This window comes from Solanum pennellii, chromosome 7, assembly GCF_001406875.1.
Source record: "Solanum pennellii chromosome 7, SPENNV200".
Lineage (NCBI taxonomy): Eukaryota > Viridiplantae > Streptophyta > Magnoliopsida > Solanales > Solanaceae > Solanum > Solanum pennellii.
The window spans coordinates 2,048,395-2,064,533 of NC_028643.1; the positions used below are offsets into that span (position 1 = coordinate 2,048,395).

The following is a 16,139-nucleotide window of genomic DNA, read 5'->3' on the forward strand; positions in this document are numbered from 1 at the left end:
AATAAAAATCAACCGATAATCAATAAACCAAATCAATAACATATAAAAATGAATCGATGTGTTTGATCCCTCACTATATTGGAACTTTTTGTCAAAAAAAGAAAATAAAAGAAACTAATGGGCTGTCCTATTTTACTTGGGCTCTAGTTCATCAAAGGACCAGTTGTGTAGAACTTGGGCCTTGTTCACTAGAAATAATTAAGCCCATCTGTTTTTAGTGGCAATTGAGTATTCTCTTTTTAAATGCTTGTAAAGTCCAAACCTTAGTTGAGTCGAGGCAGTGGCGGAGTTAAAATTTTGTATGAAGTATAGAAACTCTAATAATTTGGGTTGCTAATTATGTTCTATTCTGAAAGTTTTATATATTACAAAAAAAATTAAATTTTCAGAACTCGTGGATGCATTGCTCTTTTGCCCGTGAGATAGCAAACAATACATAGGTTATGTATCAAATATATAAGTCCTATATTAGAGCTATAAACCAAATTCATGTTGATTTAGGTTTGAAATAACTGGTGTTATGTAGCAGTGATACCATTTGTACCAGATTTATGTTAACTTTTCCTAAAGTTTGTATCCACTTAAAATGATATATAAAAGAGATTTCAACCACTACAAATGTGAATTTTAAATACAACGAAATTACAAATATTGAAAAACTATAAAAAAATTTTTTATCATTATTACTTTTTATTAGGGAGAAATTTAACTAATAAATGGTCTCACTTCAAGATATTTATTCAATCAAGAGCGAAGCTAGAGTATCGTTTATGGGTTCATCAAATTCAGTAGCGTTATTTCGTAATGATATAAGCTTGTTCTTGACTATATCAGATATAATTACAACAAGATTCGAGAAAACATTCTACTTTGACTAAGCACAATCGCACCATTAATATTATGTAAGATATGATATGATATTATCCGAAAATCATGCGTGTACCTTTACATATAAATAATGAATAGTTTATCAAATATAAAACACAGAAATACAAAATAATTTTCAAACTCCTTTCGATCTCTAATTTATCAATTCTTATCACTTGTTTTCGCCCCAAAGATAGAGGCATTTTTCTAGTTTTTTTTTTCATTTTTTTAGCAAAAAATATAATCATGTGCTCAATTTTGAGAAAAATAAATAAATAAATGTTTTGGGATAATCTAAGATGAGAAATATGAAGTAATTGGTGACGTTTGTTAGTTCTTTGAATTATAATAAAGTTATCTTTGACTTTTAAAAATGAGAATTGTACGAACATTATTAATAATAATTAATATACAATAGGTTTGGGAAACTTCCTTTGTCACCACATGCAACTTTATCATATTATATTATAAATATATTATTCATATTTAAGAAAATAATAATAAATAGAGTTAATATAATTGTCCTCTATTCTATTTTTTCCAAGTGGATTGGTCAACACGTTCTCAAATCTTTGTCGTGTGAACAAAAGTTTAGAGAAGTAAAGGAAACAACCACTCACTTGCTATTTACTAGCCTCATAAAATTTAAATTTTATAAGTTTAAATTTCACATTTTATCAATGATTTAGTAAATTTTGTGACACCTATATAAAATTAGAGTTAAAATTACTGAATTCGAATTAATTAATAATTAATATACTAGATCACCAAAATAATTAATTTGAATTTCATTGTGCAAAAAGTTATTATTATTAAGGAGCGATTCACCTTTTAATGTGGGGTTTCTTGGCGTGCAATTTAATCTGATTTTAATGTGCATCGAACAATTGATGAAAAACCAAAGAAGGGAAGGAAAAAGGACATGAACACTATAATGAAAATATTTTTTAACAGTAATGAATATATTCGATGGCAAAGAATGCTAAATATGTATTGATATTAATTAATTATCATTAAATTTAATATTAGTAACAACTTATTATTGTAAAGTATGACATGGTTGAAATTTATTTTAAAGAGAATGAAGACATAATTTTAAAACAAACATGAAACACTTGGACAACAAATCACTTATTACAAATTAAATAATATAATTTTTTTAATATTGTTTGGCTAATTAAGCTCCATTTGTATGGAGTAAGTAATGCTGAATTTGGATACTATTTCTTAACGTGTGAGCTAACGTCACTTAGCTTTTAAAACATTATTATTTCTAGACATAATAATGAATAATCTTTTCTTTTCACATTATAAATTGAAGTAGTTGGATATGGTCTACCTTAGGTTATAATTTCAAAAAAGAAATTAAGTAACAATCGGAACATACCAAATTAATTATTTCATAAAATAGGAATTTTCATTGTTACGTAACAACGAAATTTAACGATACAATACAATATATTTTAAGTAACAATCAAAAAACTTAATAACGATACAATACAATATAATAAATAACAATGATCCAAACATAACGTTAGTTTATAATACACTATTAATACGACAACAAGGGTTTACCTCGAAGAGAGTTTTTGCATCTTCCTAGAGGGGTAGGATTTTTAGGCTTTAAAAACGAGGAGATTCATCTGATACATTAGAATTTTCGACAATCAATAATTCTAATCGTTATTATAATTACATATAATCTACTTTCACGATGAAAAAAGTCATAATTTTTAAATTAATTTTTAAAATTCAATTACTGAACTTTTTAATTAACAATAAAACCGTTAAATCAATCATACGAGTATGCTATCTCACTGCCCGTCAATCTGAGTTCTCGACCCCTCCCACCACAATCATTTAAAGTGGTAAGCCATGCCATATTTGTCAATGCGTGTGGTAGAAAAACGTGTACTCAATAATATGATAATGATATCCAAAAAAAAAAAAGTTATATATATAGTCATATTCATTCACAAAAAAAACCAAATTCATCAAAAAAAAAAACCAAATTCATCAACAAAAAAAAAAACCAAATTCATCAATCTTGAGAAAAGAAAATGACATTTATAGACTTATTATTACTCTTTTCACTTATTCCTTTTTTCATAATTTTCTTCCTCAAATTCCAAAAAACAAGAAAAAACCCCATTTCATCAAATACAAAAATACCAAAATCCTATCCTATTATTGGTTCTTATTTTTCCTTATTAGCAAATCAAGAACAAAGAATCCAATGGTTATCTGATATTGTCCTTAGCACCCCTAAACTTACTTTTACTCTAATTCGACCCCTCAATTTCCACACAATTATCACTGCTAATCCATCTAACGTTCAACACATTCTCAAAACTAATTTCTCTGTTTATCAAAAAGGCCAGAACTCAAACAACACTCTTGCTGATTTCCTCAGCAATGGCATTTTCAACGTCGATGGCGATATATGGAAGTATCAACGACAAGTTGCTAGCCACGAATTCAATACTAAATCACTACGAAAATTCGTTGAATCTGTAGTTGATGTCGAGGTATCTGAACGTTTAATTCCCATACTCGCGAACGCTGCTGCTGAGAAAAATGTTGTTGATCTACAAGACGTGTTGCAAAGGTTTGCATTTGATAACATTTGTAAAATTGCATTTGGTTATGATCCAAAGTATTTGTTACCTAACCTGCCTGAAGCAGAATTCGCGGTAGCGTTTGAAGATTGTGTTAGATTGAGCAGTGAGAGATTTGCTGTCCCTTTTCCGTTGATTTGGAAAATTAAACGCGCTTTTGGTATTGGTTCTGAGAAGAAATTAGCAATTGCAGTTGGAGAAGTACGTGAATTCGCGAAGAGAATAGTGAGGGAGAAGTTGAATGAGAGATCGTCGTTGGATTCAGCTGATTTGTTGTCGAGATTTTTGAGTACAGGGCATTCTGATGAAGATTTCGTTGTTGATATAGTGATAAGTTTTATTTTAGCAGGACGCGATACGACTTCAGCTGCGTTGACATGGTTTTTCTGGTTGATTTCGAAGAATGTAGATGTGGAATCTGAAATATTGAAAGAAATTGGGGGAAAAGAAGAAGATGTTTCAATGCGATACGATGAAGTGAAGAACATGATGTATACTCACGCCTCGCTTTGTGAGAGCATGAGATTTTATCCTCCGGTACCAATGGATTCGAAAGAAGTCATGAAAGATGATGTATTGCCCGATGGGACATTTGTGAAGAAGGGGATGAGGGTTACTTATCATCCTTACGCAATGGGAAGATCGGAGGAGATTTGGGGAAAAGACTGGGCGGAGTTCAAGCCAGAGAGATGGTTGAATAAGGATGAAATGACGGGGAATTGGATGTTTGTAGGTAAAGATCCATTCGCTTATCCTGTTTTTCAAGCAGGACCGCGAGTTTGTTTAGGGAAAGAAATGGCGTTTTTGCAAATGAAGAGGGTGGTGGCTGGTGTTTTGCAGCGGTTTAAGGTGGTTCCGGTGGTGGAGAAAGGGGTGGAGCCGATGTTTATATCGTATTTGACGGCCAAGATGAAAGGAGGTTTCCCAGTTACTATTGAAGAAAGGATGTAGTTGTTGGGTATGTAGCAAGAATTGATGGGAAATAGAGGGAAGGAAAGGAATTTGAAAAGTTGAGAACTTGAAGAGTTGGGAACTTCAAAATCAAACATCGGATACTAGAGGAGAATAATTTCCTTAAAGGGATACTGTGAGTTCAGTGGACTTGATCTTCTTCCAAACTAAAAGATTGTTTAAGTTTCTGGTACGTTTGTTTTAAGTATTTTTTGAAATAAATTTCTGTTCATCTTGCTTACTGATTCGATAAATTTCAGTTACTTTGTGTTTCTGAATAATTTATTACAATCAGTAATTTCTGGTTTTAAGGACACAGATTGGTAAACAGTAGTAGTATTATTATGGACACAAGTTGAAAAAACAAGTTTATTGTATGTGTTCTTAGGTTATTTGCTTTTTTATAATATTGATTTCTATTAATTATATATGTATTCTCTCATCTATAATTGTTTGATCAACAAGGTCTTCTTAGTAATCTTTGTTAGTGTTTGCCCTATTTTTTTGAAGTATTTATGTTTCAAAGTTATATGTATTGACTTGATGTAGCATTATAGGAATGAAAAATAGGCCGGGTTGGGGTGGGTTACGGCACGACAAGCTTCAACCCGCTAAGATTTGAGATCGCTCAACTCCGTCCCATTTAGAATTTTTTTAATGTTATAATCCGTCCTGCCCTGCCTCGCCTTCTCCCGTTTAAGTTTTAATTTGCACTTTTTATATGTTGTATTAATTCTTTATACTTGTTTTTTATGGCAAAAGAGAACAATAGTCAATTGAAAAAAAAATATCAAAGAAAAATGTACTATTTAAATTGTCCAAAGCACACTTATATATTTCCATTAAGTTCAGTCACGTATATTTAATAAAATATGAAAATGAAAGAGGAGAACAAAAAGTATATTTAATATAATATGAAAATGAAAGAGGAGAACAAAAAGTATATTTAATAAAATATGAAAATGAAAGAGTGAGAACAAGAAATAAATGTGATCAATTAAAAAAAAAATTATGTCTCAACTGAATTATTGTTAGCCATAAATCATTCACAATTGTTGTTTTAATTTAGATAGTTGTATATATTTGCTACAACATGACTCTAATCAAAAGATATATACATTATATCCATTCACTTAATTGCAATGTATCAACTAATACAATATTGATATATGTATACATTACATTGGATCCTATTGTTACAAAAAAGATTTTACTACTTTAAAGTTTTGTGTAACTCTATTCAAAGCTCTAAAATACTCTAGTCTTAGAAAGAAGAACAATTTTTTTTTATGGAAAAATTACATAAATTAATACATTTTAAAAAAATAATTACTGATTTTAGTGATACTTTTTGTTTATTACCATTTATTGCAATATTATGATAGATCTGTAATATGTATTAAAAGTGAATTATGTATGCAATATATTTGAATTATAATTATTTTTGAAATATATTATATTTGTTTGGTAAAAAATTATCACATTGTATTATAAGTGTATTAAAATGTTTGATAAATTTATTATCCATCATTAAATCTTGTATTGTATATGAATAAAAAAATTATTCTTTGTAATATGTATTAAACTTGTATTATAAATAAATTAAAAGTGATCAAATAAAAATAAAATATTATAGCTATAAATAATAAATATTTTTTTATTATAGTATATTTATGTAAGTTTCTCTTTTTTCTTTCCTTCTTTTTATAAATTGGGCCTCAAAATTTTGAGGGGCTAAAGGCAAAAAGCCCAACCTCCCCTTGTGCATGATATTTCATTTTTTCTTGATTTTGTTTATAACATTCAAAAGGTTAAAATGTGACACCACATATATATTTTTTTAATAATTATGTAAGTCAATGACACACATATGAGTTATTAAATTGATAAAAACAAATACACACCACACATGCTTATTGAATAAAAGTATTAATATATTAATGTAAAAAAGTTCATTATAGAAATAAAAATTTAAATAGATATTAATTTATACATCAAAGTTAAACATATTATTTCGTTTGTCCATTTTTACTTTGTCATATCGTGCTTTTCGAAAGACAATTTAATTAAATTTCAAAGCTAAACTAGGGATAATGCACAAGTACCCCCTCAACCTATGCCCAACATCTCAGAGACACACTTATACTATACAAAGGTCCTATTACCCCCTGAACTTATTTTACTAATAATATTCTACCCCTTTTCGACTTACGTGGCACTATCTTGTGGGCCCAACAGTGGTTGACTTTTTCTTTCAAACTAGTGCCACGTAGGCCTAAAAGGGGTAGAAAATTACTTATAAAATAAGTTCAGGGGGGTAATAGCCCCTTAGTATAGTATAAGTGTGTCTCTGGAATTTCAGGCATAGGTTGAGGGGGTACTTGTGCATTTTCGGCTAAACTATATTATATTAATTCGTTATTTTAAAACAAAAAAAAATTAAATATTCAAAAACTATTCAAGAAGTACTAAATTGCAATATTTGTATATTAATATGATTAAAAAATACATTATATAATGTTAATCAATATAGTTTGAAAATCATTACAATTAAAAGTGAACGGATGAATAGTATCTTTTTGAATTGAAAAATAAAAAAGAGGTCATGTATTGTACTAATTGCGACCCTCACTGCAATAAAAATAATTTTTAGCGGGAATAAATTTGCACATTAATAAAGAGTGTTATAGTCTTCACCAACATTACTTAATTATCATTAGATCCAATAATGCTATAAATTTTAAAAAATATTTACAAAAAATACTATTTACTATTAAAAATATATATTTAATAACCCTTTGTAATTAATTAATTACGACTAAGAATCTCAATTTAATAATAGTGGAGCCACAAATTCCTCTAGTGGTATTATAGTTACTAGAAAAATACAAGCCATATTTCATTATTACTTACTAGTAAACGGTAAAGCATATTTTTTTTATTTTTTTATATATTAACCAGAGACAGACTTACCCCTCTATGTGGGGTGCCTATGTACACATAATTTTAAAAAAAATAATGTATAAAATTGACATAAATTAAAATATAATTGATAGTACATTCATGAAAAGCATAGAAATTTCTGTGTACTTCTGATTCATGTTAGATGATTATAAATAGATGCATATATAAAATATAGAAAGAAAAAGGATTTGATATATACCTCTCAACTTTGTCATTTAGAGCTGATATACCCCTTGTTATGAAAGTGGCTCATATATACACTTACTTGTAAACAAATGGCTCACACATACCCTTTTCCTCTAACAGAAATGAAAAAAAATAATTTTAATCTAAATTTTTATTATTTTTTTCTAAAAAATATAATTCCATATGATTAAATTTAATCCTCGTCAAACATATTTTTTTTGACTTTTTTTTGTTTCAATGACTACTTTGTAATTATTATTTTGATAATTAAATTTATTTATGTTTTACTAATATTCTTGTAAAACTTATTGTAGATGACTAAATTTTTTCTTCGAATACGAAATTAAATTACAATACACACAAAAAAATAGTTTAAATTTTTTTTCTTTAACTAAGGAATGAAAGAAAAAACAAAATAAAAATAAGAAAATCAAATTTACCATTTATACGACGGTAAAGGCATATATGAGCCACTTTTATAACGAGGGATATATCAGCTCCAAATGACAAAGTTGAGGGGTATATCAGACCCTTTTCCATTCGAGGAATGACATAAAATTAGGCCACTTAGATGCACAACTAAATGAATAGAATACTAAAAAAGTAAAATTTTGTGATTAAGAGAAGAAGCAATATCAATAATATCTAAAGAATAAGTATCGATTAATTCTACCAATAATCTTGATAATATAGATAATACAAACATTATCCATAATGATTTGTGCATAAATCAGAGGTACTAAAATCTATATTTACTCTTTTAAGGAAGAACTATATAATTACTTTTTGTTGTTTTTTATAAACTTTTAATATTACTAATTTACATAATATAACCACATATTTGTTCTGTCCCACAAATCGTCTCTTATACGTCACATCTTCAGACAAGAAATATTAGTATTAAATAGAGTATCATAAATTAAAATAATATATTATATAGTTGCACCTTATATAATTAATTAATTAATTTTGAATTACAGCAATTGTCTCCTAATTTAAAAAAATTAGATTTTGCATGTGCATGAACGTGTGCTATGGCGACGAGTTAGGAGTTGATTAATAAAACCATTTGTTTAATTATATCTTAATACATAATTTTTTTTTATAAATCCTAGATCTAAACAAATAAATTATAATAAGATTCTTTTATATTTATATAAATCAAGTGGTTTTATCCTCTGGCTTTTCATATGATCTTACACATAACTTACAGCTGAATTATTGGATATTGTCTCCTTCTCATTTTAGTTTAGCTGGTTAAAAATAGTCGATAAGTATATGCTTAAATTGATTTTATAAACTAATAAGAGAATTACATTTTAAAATAAAATTGATGAAATAGAAAATGATTATTCGTTTTCATAAAAAAAAAGAGTTGATAATAATCAATTACTTCTTATTTTTGAATAAAAATGCTTAAATTGATAATAGATCATTAATATTGATAATAAATCATTAATTTATAGTGAGATAATTAATTTAACAAGAGCATTTTGAAATTACAAGGTAAAAAGTCATAATTTTGGATAATCAACTTATTACTTTTAATCAAGCGTTTATCACTTAGTTTGACTTGCTTACAAACTTAAGTACTCTTTATATATACACTTAATATTATTTCATATAATTAATTAAATGTTTAGTTCTAATAACTTATTATAATTAAGTATTAGAATATAGTGTTAATATTATACATTAATTAATTATTGTTATATAGTACTCCCTTCGTTTCTATTTATATGTTAGTAATTTAGATTTTACGTCTTTTAAGAAATTAGGTAAGTTTACAGTTATACCCTTATTTAGCATTTTTTTGAATTTAAATTATCAATAAATAAATATATATTAATTTATTTTAATTAATTAAATTGATCAATGAACATAAATTAATCATTAAATTCACTTATATTGGTCCAATTCATACTTCTAATGCAAATAACTTTCAATGATAAAATAAAAAAAATATTATTTCTGTATTAATTTTATAAAATAATAAATATTAACAAATATTTTATTTTTAATAAGAACGACATATAAATAGAAATAGCTAATAAATCAAAACTTCTTTTCCCTTTTACATGCAATCCATGAAGAGGAAGATTAACCGATTAGCATTTAATTAATTTTTCCATTTAATTACTATACCTTTCCACCTCCTTTTACCAATAAACTACTTTCTTTTATTCATTTTTATTTGTCCGTTATATTTATTAAAAATATTTTTTTATTTAATTTGAAAATTTATGAAATAATTTTTAATTTACTTTTATTATTAATTATAGATATTTTTTATAAACTTTTTAAAATATAATATTTATTATGTTTAAATATTAATGTAACAAAATTAATATTCTATTTATTATCTGAAGATGTATGTCAAGTCAAACATTAAACAAGTAAAAGTGAACAGAATGAGTGTTTTCTTCTTCTAAATACTTAAGTCCATATTAAGGGAATGTTCAAAAATATTTAAGAAAAAATATTATAGAATCTTTTCCATTATTATTATTTTTATTATTCCTAAAGTAATCTTTTAGAAAAAATGGTGTAGTGAAGAACCTTATTAAAAGAAAGAATAAATATAAACAATTTAAATTAGATTATTCCTAAAGTAATCTTTTAGAAAATATGGTGTAGTTGAGAACCTTATTAAAAGAAAGAGAAAATGTATAAATATGTCAATATCAGAGATATAACTTAAGTAAACTAAGGTTTTATTATTTTCGAGCCCATTTTATTTTGTATTTTTGTGCACCTTTTTTACTTATGTGACATTCAAATATCTCTCACGCACTTTAACTGTGTGAATTCACGGAGCGTGTCACGTAAGACAAAAGATGTACAAAATTAAAAAAGAATAAGTTCAAGAATAATAGAATCTTTATTTAATTAAGGTATGTCTTGAGATTTCGATCATAGTCTAGGGGTACTTGTGTCTTATCGCTAAAAGAAATGATAAATATGAGGGGAAAAAACACCTCAACAAATTTTTTGAACATTAAATTCATTTGTTTTTAACTAAATATTTTTTTCAATAATTCACCTTAAAAAATAATTTATATGTCATAGTTTGAATTTTAATATTATATATTGGCATAAGACAAAAATATGCTCTTTAACTTAGCTTCAATTCATATATATTTCTTTCAACTTTGAGTATACATAAGTAAACATTATATTTGTATAAAGTCGAATAAATAAACATACACGTCTAATTTATGTCCTACGTGTATTGTCACAGATAGAACGTATGTGTCTGCATACACATAATTGAAATTGAATGGCGTAAATTTAAAATAGTCAAACGGCACATTTATGTAACAAAAGAAAATTTACTTTAACATTTATGTTTTTATTCAAATAATATACAAAATTTTTGTTCGATTCTCGAAATTCGAAATATATATTATGACAGATATGACATGTGTGTCTTTATACATAATAGAAATTGAATAACGTAAATTTGAAATAGTCAAAAGAACACATTTATGTAACTAAAAGAAAATTTTACTTTTAACATTTATGTTTTTATTCAAATAATTTCGATTCTCGAAATTCGAAATATATGTAATATATAAAATGGAAAGAAGTAGTAATACATTTCATCATCTTTGTTAGTTAGTTTTACTTTCATTCAAATTCTCTCTGTTCTTCCTCTGTTTTTGCTTTTTACTCAAAAACAGCCATGATTAATGGCAAAGACATATATGATGTTCTTGCTGCAATTATACCTCTATATGTTGCTATGATATTAGCTTATGGTTCTGTTCGATGGTGGAAGATCTTCACCCCCGATCAATGTTCTGGAATCAATCGATTCGTGGCAGTTTTCGCTGTTCCTCTGCTGGGTTTCCATTTCATATCCACTAACGATCCTTACGCGATGAATTACCATTTCATTGCTGCTGATTCCCTTCAAAAAGTTGTTATACTTTTCGCGCTTTTCATCTGGCATCTTTTCAGCAAAAGAGGAAATTTAGAATGGGTGATTACTCTGTTTTCTCTTTCGACTTTGCCCAATACTTTAGTTATGGGCATTCCTCTGCTTAAAGCAATGTACGGAGATTTTTCTGGGAATCTAATGGTACAAATTGTCGTTATGCAAAGTGTGATTTGGTATACGCTTATGCTTTTTCTGTTCGAATACAGAGGAGCTAAGTTACTGATCGGTGAGCAATTCCCCGAAACTGCAGCTTCGATTACTTCGTTTAGAGTTGAATCTGATGTCGTTTCGCTTAACGGACGTGAGCCATTACAGGCCGATGCTGAAATCGGAGACGATGGAAAATTACATGTTATAGTTCGAAGATCCTCTGCTTCTTCAATTATTTCATCTTATAATAAAGGGATATTGCAATCGAATAACATGACTCCACGAGCTTCTAATTTGACTGGTGTTGAGATTTATTCAGTGCAATCGTCTCGAGAGCCAACGCCAAGAGCGTCTAGTTTTAATCAGACAGATTTTTACGCCATGTTTGCTAGTAAAACAGCTAGTCCGAAGCATGGGTATACGAATAGCTATGGTGGAGATGTGTTTTCTCTGCAGTCGTCTAAAGGGCCAACACCGCGAACTTCTAATTTTGAAGAGGAGATGTCGAAGATTGGAAGTAATAAGAAGAATCGAGGAGGTATCTATATAGTAATATAATGGAATACATATTGAACTTATATCATCGTGTCTTTCTGATTATAATATGTCTCGACAGGTAGGAGTATGAGCGGAGAGCTATACAATAGTAGTAGCACTGCTTCTACTAATGGATTGGTGTATCCACCTCCAAATCCAATGTTTGTAGGGCAAAGGAAAAAGGAAGTTGGAAGCGGAAGTGGAGTACCAACGCCAGTGCCAGTACCAGTACCAGTACCAGTATCAATGTCGAATAGTAATAGTAATAGCAATAGCAAAGAGCTTCATATGTTTGTTTGGAGTTCAAGTGCTTCTCCTACATCCGAAGGTAATCATAAACACGCGATTAGCAAAGGTGGTTCAAGTGAACTTGGAGTTCTTGATGCATCCAAAGCCGTTCTTCAACAAGAGATAGCTGCAGCAAGAGGTAATGAAACTTAAACTGTTTGACTCTCGAGAAATAAAAAGTGTCATGAGACAGAACGAGTAGTGAAGTCCTTTTTTTGCTTTTGTCATGTCTTTTGTCTCTAGCGCATGCAAAAGATTGAAATAAGGTGTCCTTTTCACCTTTTTGGCTTCTTGTTATAAGTTTATTGTACTTGTTTACTTTACTTTAGTTTGACATTCTTCAACCCATCAAGTACTTTTAGATTGATAAAGAATTCATTTTGCATACATACAAATTTTTCAAACTATTGATCTCACTTTCATTGAATCTACTACCAACTCAATTGCATCGAAGAGTCTCATTTTGAAAGTAAACCGCTATCTGTTTGAATATGAGACTTCTTGTTGTTGACTTGTGTTCGTTCATGTATTGACCCAATTGATATATAGAGAATGCAAGTTCGGTTAGTAAAGGAAATGTAGACAAAGAAATAGAGATCGAGGATGGATCGAAGAATATAGAAGATGGAGAGAAGAAATCACAAATGCCTCCGGCTAGTGTTATGACAAGGCTAATCCTTATAATGGTATGGAGGAAGTTGATAAGAAATCCAAACACCTATGCAAGTTTGATTGGACTCATTTGGTCTCTCGTCTCATACAGGTATTTCAAACACCTACGTGAACTTTTACCTTATTGGTGAGCGTTCACCTTGCTGGAATGTAATTGTTGTCAATCTTTTTGCAGATGGAATATTCAAATGCCTTCAATTGTGAAAGGCTCGATCTCAATTCTATCAGATGCTGGTCTCGGAATGGCTATGTTCAGTCTAGGTATATTGACATTTAAGTCTTTACCAGCATTAGTTAAATGTCATTGGAACCAATGTCGCTAAAATCTTTAGAAACATGTACAAAGAGTATTAATTGCCGCTAAAAATGCATATTTAGCATATATATATACATATATACACTCTTACAAACACAATTATATTACTTATGTGTAGGTTTATTCATGGCTTTACAACCAAAGATCATAGCTTGTGGAAAATCTGTTGCTACGTTTTCCATGGCAGTTAGGTTTTTAACAGGACCAGCTGTTATTGCTGCTACTTCTATCGCGATTGGTCTTCGCGGTGTATTACTACATGTTGCTATCGTTCAGGTATATATATATATATATATATTAACGATAACAAAATCACGAGTTTACCTTATATATACTGATGTTAATGGACTTATATATAACTTGTAGGCTGCTTTGCCCCAAGGCATTGTTCCGTTTGTGTTTGCAAAAGAATACAATCTCCACCCTGATATCCTTAGTACCGCGTAAGTACTTTCATCGTTTACCATGAACTTAAAATTTTGAATCTGCTTCTGCTTCGTAACGTTGATTATTTTAAATTATTTTTATTTGGCAGGGTTATATTTGGAATGCTAGTTGCGTTACCAATTACAATATTATATTATGTGCTTCTTGGTGTGTAGACTTGGGCATGGGGAATAGAGAGAGATAAGTTCAATGGATTCAACAATATGGAAATTACTATATGCTCCCTAGCATGTGACTACTTAATTAATATTATTATACAAAAAAAATGCATTAATTTATTTTCATTCTTTTTCTTTAATTTTTAGTTTTTTTTAAATTTTTTTAATTATAGTTAGCTAGCTAGGAAGAACTGGTGATCAATAGTACTAGATTATTAATTTTATGTTGAATTATTACTTTCATTTACTAAGTAATATTAAAGTTGTAGCTAGCTATTTCAGATCTAATTAAACATTTAAGATATTGTTTCAGTCCAACAACATTATTTATTTAACTAATTTATAAAATCCACCTCGTACTCAGAGGCGGAATCATGATTATGAGTTTGAAAATATTATTTGATTTTGATGAAAATGAAATTCTCGAAAGTCAGTGCTAATACATTTAACACAGTTACTTCTTTATGTTAAGCCAATATATCTTCATCTTGAAATAAACAGATGCGAATTTATTTAAAAAATAACTTAAATTAATAGTTGAATTGTGAATTGTTATCGATCATTTGAAATTTAAGAAAATAAAAGTCACTTGACGCTAAGAAGAGAAAGTGAATTATTTTACTCTTTCACTCTATAAAAATAGAAGTCAAACGAGGTGGATTTGATCCTTTTTTCATTTTTGAGGAAATATTTTATTTTTATTCATATGATGTAACGTTGCCTATATTTGACTATTTGATGAGTTGTTATAAATATTTCTGCATGCACGTGAAAGCTTAAATTCAATAAAATCATAATGGGAAAAAGAGAAAATTTAGACTCAGTGCATTGTTCCAAGATTTACTATTCTTCTTATTTTTAAATTATGTATATCATGTGATATGCCCTTAAGTAGGAAAATGGCAATTGAACACTTTTAAATCTTTACTCAATATTATTCTAAGAAAATTTCGGAAATAGCAAATATAATAGACATGATAAAGATTTATAGTGATAATTTTAATGACATTTTATAGCTATAATTTTTATTTGTTATAGAGACAACAGTTTGTATATTTCTATCCGTTTGAAATAAATATGTTAAAGTCAAAATTTAAGCGATAAAAAAATTATACTTTTCACTCAGTCCATCACCATGGCACAAACATTGCAATGATAATTGGTAATAAGGTCCCTCCGTTTCATTTTGTTTAATTAGTTTGATTTAATATGAAGTTTTAAAAAAAAAATTAGTTTAAATTTAGAATATATATTGCCTTCCTTTCAAAGTAAGTGAATTGTTAAATCTTTTTTTATATAATTCAAAATAAGTGAATTTTTTAAAGTTTAAGAGAATTATTGAATTTTTCATTTTCATTTTTATCTCTCATTTACATCTTGTAGATATGATGTTAAGAGAGCTAATAATTGCTAATATTTATAATTTCACTTTAAATTATTTATATTTTCAAGAACAGTTTAGGATAAAAGTGGAAAGTGGTATTCAATTTATGTCATAAGCTTTTTTTCTTAATAGATGGTGTTGTTTCAACAATTCACTTATTTTGAAAAGAAGACATCAAATTGGCTAATAACAATCATTATTTTCTTGATAAATATCTCCTCTGTTTCATTTTGTTTTAAAAATACGAATCTTGTAATTTGGACTAAAACTAGGTATAATATATCAAAATATAATTTAATCTTTATGATCTTAAAACTCTAACTAATTTTACATTTGCTTAATGATTTTTTATCAGTAGCAGATATATTAGCTGATTATGGAAGGAACACTATGGATATATCCAAATATACATATGAACAAGTTGTTTGTTTTTGATGCAACTGAAACTATATCGTTTAGATCAATTCCTTTTTGTATAGATGAACCTACTTAATAAATAAAATTCTTCTAATTCCAAAGGAAAAAAAAAGTGTTTTTATGGATTATAAGTTTAAAAAAAAGAACCAAATTATTTTTTTCATTATTAGTTGTGTAGAAGCAATATAATGCATGTGATAATGTTCCTATAAGTGTGAACATAATGGATCTTACCAGCTCT

At 28.1% G+C, this 16,139-nt stretch overlaps 2 protein-coding genes across 2 annotated transcripts; both read left to right on the plus strand.

Moving 5' to 3' along the window:
• Positions 1-2,847: 2,847 nt before the first annotated feature.
• LOC107024340 (cytochrome P450 94A1-like) lies at positions 2,848-4,914 on the plus strand. The gene has a single exon (XM_015225301.2). The coding sequence runs from the start codon at positions 2,928-2,930 to the stop codon at positions 4,434-4,436; it is 1,509 nt and encodes a 502-aa protein (XP_015080787.1). The 5' UTR covers positions 2,848-2,927; the 3' UTR covers positions 4,437-4,914.
• Positions 4,915-11,209: 6,295 nt separating this feature from the next.
• LOC107025411 (auxin efflux carrier component 2) lies at positions 11,210-14,415 on the plus strand. The gene is made up of 7 exons (XM_015226198.2): positions 11,210-12,217; positions 12,296-12,643; positions 13,054-13,267; positions 13,352-13,437; positions 13,611-13,768; positions 13,859-13,935; positions 14,028-14,415. The coding sequence occupies exons 1-7, from the start codon at positions 11,272-11,274 to the stop codon at positions 14,092-14,094; spliced, it is 1,896 nt and encodes a 631-aa protein (XP_015081684.1). The 5' UTR covers positions 11,210-11,271; the 3' UTR covers positions 14,095-14,415.
• The last annotated feature ends 1,724 nt before the right edge of the window (positions 14,416-16,139 follow it).

Bases quoted from the DNA above. Each gene is read 5' to 3' on its own strand.
- LOC107024340 (XM_015225301.2), top strand. From the start codon at position 2,928: ATGACATTTATAGACTTATTATTACTCTTTTCACTTATTCCTTTTTTC.
- LOC107025411 (XM_015226198.2), top strand. From the start codon at position 11,272: ATGATTAATGGCAAAGACATATATGATGTTCTTGCTGCAATTATACCT. The intron at 13,769-13,858 runs GTATATATATAT...TATAACTTGTAG, and splicing joins TACATGTTGCTATCGTTCAG to GCTGCTTTGCCCCAAGGCAT. The intron at 13,936-14,027 runs GTAAGTACTTTC...TTTATTTGGCAG, and splicing joins CCTGATATCCTTAGTACCGC to GGTTATATTTGGAATGCTAG.